Genomic DNA, 3,494 nt, shown 5'->3' with positions numbered 1-3,494 from the left:
GGAAGTGTGCCGGTGAATGTTATCAGCACAGGACTGACGCCTGTGCAAGTTGCGTCAGCAGTGTGTCTCATCGTGGGAGTGTGGCATGTGAGTTCATGTGATTTCTGCTGTCTTGCAGATTGACCTATATAATTATTACATCAGTCATAATGCAATATTCATGATATCAACATTATTAAGAACAATATTCTATATTGTTGATATTTATTGGAATCAGCGACCTTTTATAAGAATCATCAGCTTTCACTGAAATCTGACATTTAGCCAGGCTATGAAGTAGACCTGACAGTAATCAGGTCCACCGATCAGGTGTACGTGTACCTGATACCTGATCAGCACACACACCATCAGGTATATCTGTTAGGTCTACCTGATAGTGTGTGACTGGTCTTAGGCTACGGACAGTGTAGCTATATCGGCTAGCCTGGTCACTTAGGCAAGTTATATCCAATCAAATCATGAATGTGTGGTGAAGCAGAGGGCCTCTTCACAACTTCTGAAGGTATCCCATCATTTTTAAGTAGCTCCTAATGCTGGCCACTGATGCGGAAAAGCTTTCGACCGAGATTTGTCAAACCGTCTGAAAGATCTAAGTCGGAAACTTTTTCCACCATACACGACTGATATTCCATTCACGATTATCTTCTCTTCTTTTATTTTTCTCAGTTCACGGTCTGTCAGACGACCTGAGCGTGAGTGGCCAGCATTTAGGCAAAGTGGTTTTGAGCAAGCATTTCTCTTTTCCAGGTTATTCTCGGGTTCTTGAAGTTGGGTTCCCTGAGCGTTCTCATGTCAGACTCTATGATCAGCGGGTTTACATCGGGAACAGCTTTCATTGTGATATCCTCCCAGATCTTTAGACAAAGTGGTTTTGAACAAGCATTTCTCTTTTCCAGGTTATTCTCGGGTTCTTCAAGTTAGGATCTCTCAGCGTTCTCATGTCAGACTCCATGATCAGCGGGTTTACATCAGGAACAGCTTTCATTGTGATATCCTCCCAGATTAAGCACGTGTTTGGCATAGCCTTGCCAAGACATTCGGGACCTCTGAAAGTCATTCTGGTGAGTGTTGCAGGTTGCATACTCTTTATTTTTATATCCATCCGATCTAAAGCGAGTTGGCAACCTCAGTTATGCAGGTACCTTAGTACCTTTGTATCAATCAGGGTAGTCATGGAGGTACCTAGTGGTTCAAATGTTGGACTTTTGATCTGGTATTTCAAGATCAAGTCAAGTTGTAAGATTTAGCGAGGCGTGTTAATGCTAATGGGGGGACGACATTGCGTGCTCAACACAATAAAATGCCTTTTTAATTTTATCATGTTTTTAGTTTGTTTCTTCTATTGAAGACCTGGTTGTAATCCCGGCCAGAAACGCGAGCTCGATAATACATGACTTTTGACCTTTCCAATTGAAAGTTTGACACTCACATGCCAAAAAAAAAAAAAAAGAAAAATATCTGAAATTTATACAACCTTCTTTTTTTTTATGTCCGAGCCAAGGAATTGGACAAATCAATTTTGTTGCAATTGCAACAAAATTTTAGGTCAATACTGACATCTACACGCGTTATTCGACACCACCTAAACACTAAAAGTACACAGTTGTGCATTGTAAAGCATTGTAAAAAAAGTAACTGTACGTGATAAAAGTCACAAAGCAAAAGGTCAATACCGATCACCTTTATTATGCTAATAAATCTCCCTTGGAGCTAATCCATAAATCTTTGAGGTGGTCAACTCTAAAATTCAACTGCATTTTAGTCGTTTGTTTTTATTACCTACCTCAATATGTTTACCCTGGCACGAGTAGGTTAGTAGGTACCACTCTTTGAATAAGTTTGCCTTCATTCGCACGATGAGGTACCTCCTACTGAGATGAATGGGACCAAGGTCAGAATTTAGTGGACACTTTCATAGTAGGGATTGCAAGTGATAATACTCAGTGAGTTCCCCTTTACCCATCCAGTAATTGAACGAAAGAAGTGAATTCTAAGTTTTAACTCGATATTGCATTTCGTCTGTTTGTTTCGCCATAACTCTCAAACGGTTTGTCCATTTTTGATGAAATTTGGCACTCAGGTTTAACAAGAAGGAAGGAATTTTAATTGTGTTCAGCATAAATTCTTGTCACAAATGTCGTTCCCTGCCTAATGCACTACGCTAAATTTTATGACTTGACTTGGACTCGAACCACCAACCTCCAGATCCGAAGTCCACCGCGCTAACCACTGAGATTGGTCAGACAGGTTTAACACTTAACAGATTTTGCTCATTTGCAGCATTTTGGAGCCGACGGGTTGTTTGAGGGATCCGTGAGGAACCCTTTTAGCTAAATTTCCATTAGGGATGAGCTGTTCATTTCAGAATGAGCTCTGTAGTTCATTGATGACATGATGACTAAAGCACTAGTACCTAGGGATAGTGAGGGCCTTTTTTTACAGTTATTTCATGTTCTTTCACAAATTTATAACATTCCTAGGTATCAGGACTGGTCAAACATAGTTCACACATGCATATTTATTCATGTCAGTCACATATATGACTATAATTTTATGCCCACGTGATCGCGGTTCCAATGCTACCTAGCGCTGATAACAACTGACAAGGACCGCCTCTACGGGGTAGATTATTTCGGCTTATCACAGACCATATGAGTACACTGTGTTTGTACTATTTTATGGTCTGTTAAATAGGCATGACATCAATCATATACATTGTCCAAGTAAACTGTTACATGATGTTACATCACGTAAATAAAGATGGAAACACACTACCATCACGTCACGTCAAGTGAGTCAGAATGATGTAGGGTAAAATTTTCCCACCACGTCACGTGACGTGATAGTAGTGTGACTGTCCTGACTACATCTTTCTGACTCCCCATGACTTCTTCTAGTTCTTCTACTTTTGGCTCTTTCATCGTCTTATTCTTCGTCTTCTTTTTCTTTATATTTGTCCTCATCACCTTCTATTATTTTTCGTCTTCTTCTCTTTTTCTTTACATTTGTCTTCATCATAGGGTAAAATTTTCCCACCACGTCACGTGACGTGATAGTAGTGTGACTGTCCTGACTACATCTTTCTGACTCCCCATGACTTCTTCTCGTTCTTCTACTTTTGGCTCTTTCATCTCAGACAATCGTGGATGTCATCCATAGCTTTGACCAAACCAACTGGTTGGCGTTCGAAATTGCCATGGGTGTGACGTTTGCCCTCATTATATACACTGAGTTCTGTAAGGTAAGAAGGCTTTTGATTACAAGATGGAACATATTTACCTGTTCTCGGCCCGGACACAATTTAAAGCTGATAAATCCATTTTTTTCTAGCTAGCCTAGTTAGCTTGGTTGGTACCGCGTCTGCCTTGTAAGCGCTAGGCCGCGGGTTCGATTCCCGCCCGGAGCGAATTTTATCCTAAAGGTAGGCTTGCCAAACGTCCCGAATTGGCCGGGACAGTCCCGAATTTCAGGGGATGTCCCGGCGTCCCGTTCAG

The 3,494-nt window shown here is 41.0% G+C and overlaps 1 protein-coding gene across 1 annotated transcript; it reads left to right on the top strand.

Moving 5' to 3' along the window:
* Nucleotides 1-6: 6 nt before the first annotated feature.
* On the top strand, nucleotides 7-3,281 carry LOC103522275 (sulfate anion transporter 1-like; the record flags this gene model as incomplete). The annotated part of the gene is made up of 3 exons (XM_008487381.3): nucleotides 7-87; nucleotides 897-1,061; nucleotides 3,137-3,281. Coding segments are annotated over exons 2-3 (268 nt in total), but the record flags the coding sequence as incomplete, so codon positions are not given.
* Between the last annotated feature and the right edge of the window lie 213 nt (nucleotides 3,282-3,494).

Source organism: Diaphorina citri, unplaced genomic scaffold (genome assembly GCF_000475195.1).
Source record: "Diaphorina citri unplaced genomic scaffold, Diaci psyllid genome assembly version 1.1 scaffold7719, whole genome shotgun sequence".
In the NCBI taxonomy this organism is placed as follows: domain Eukaryota; kingdom Metazoa; phylum Arthropoda; class Insecta; order Hemiptera; family Psyllidae; genus Diaphorina; species Diaphorina citri.
Note: the sequence above shows the minus strand (reverse complement) of the source record. Positions and strands in the feature narration are given on the sequence as shown.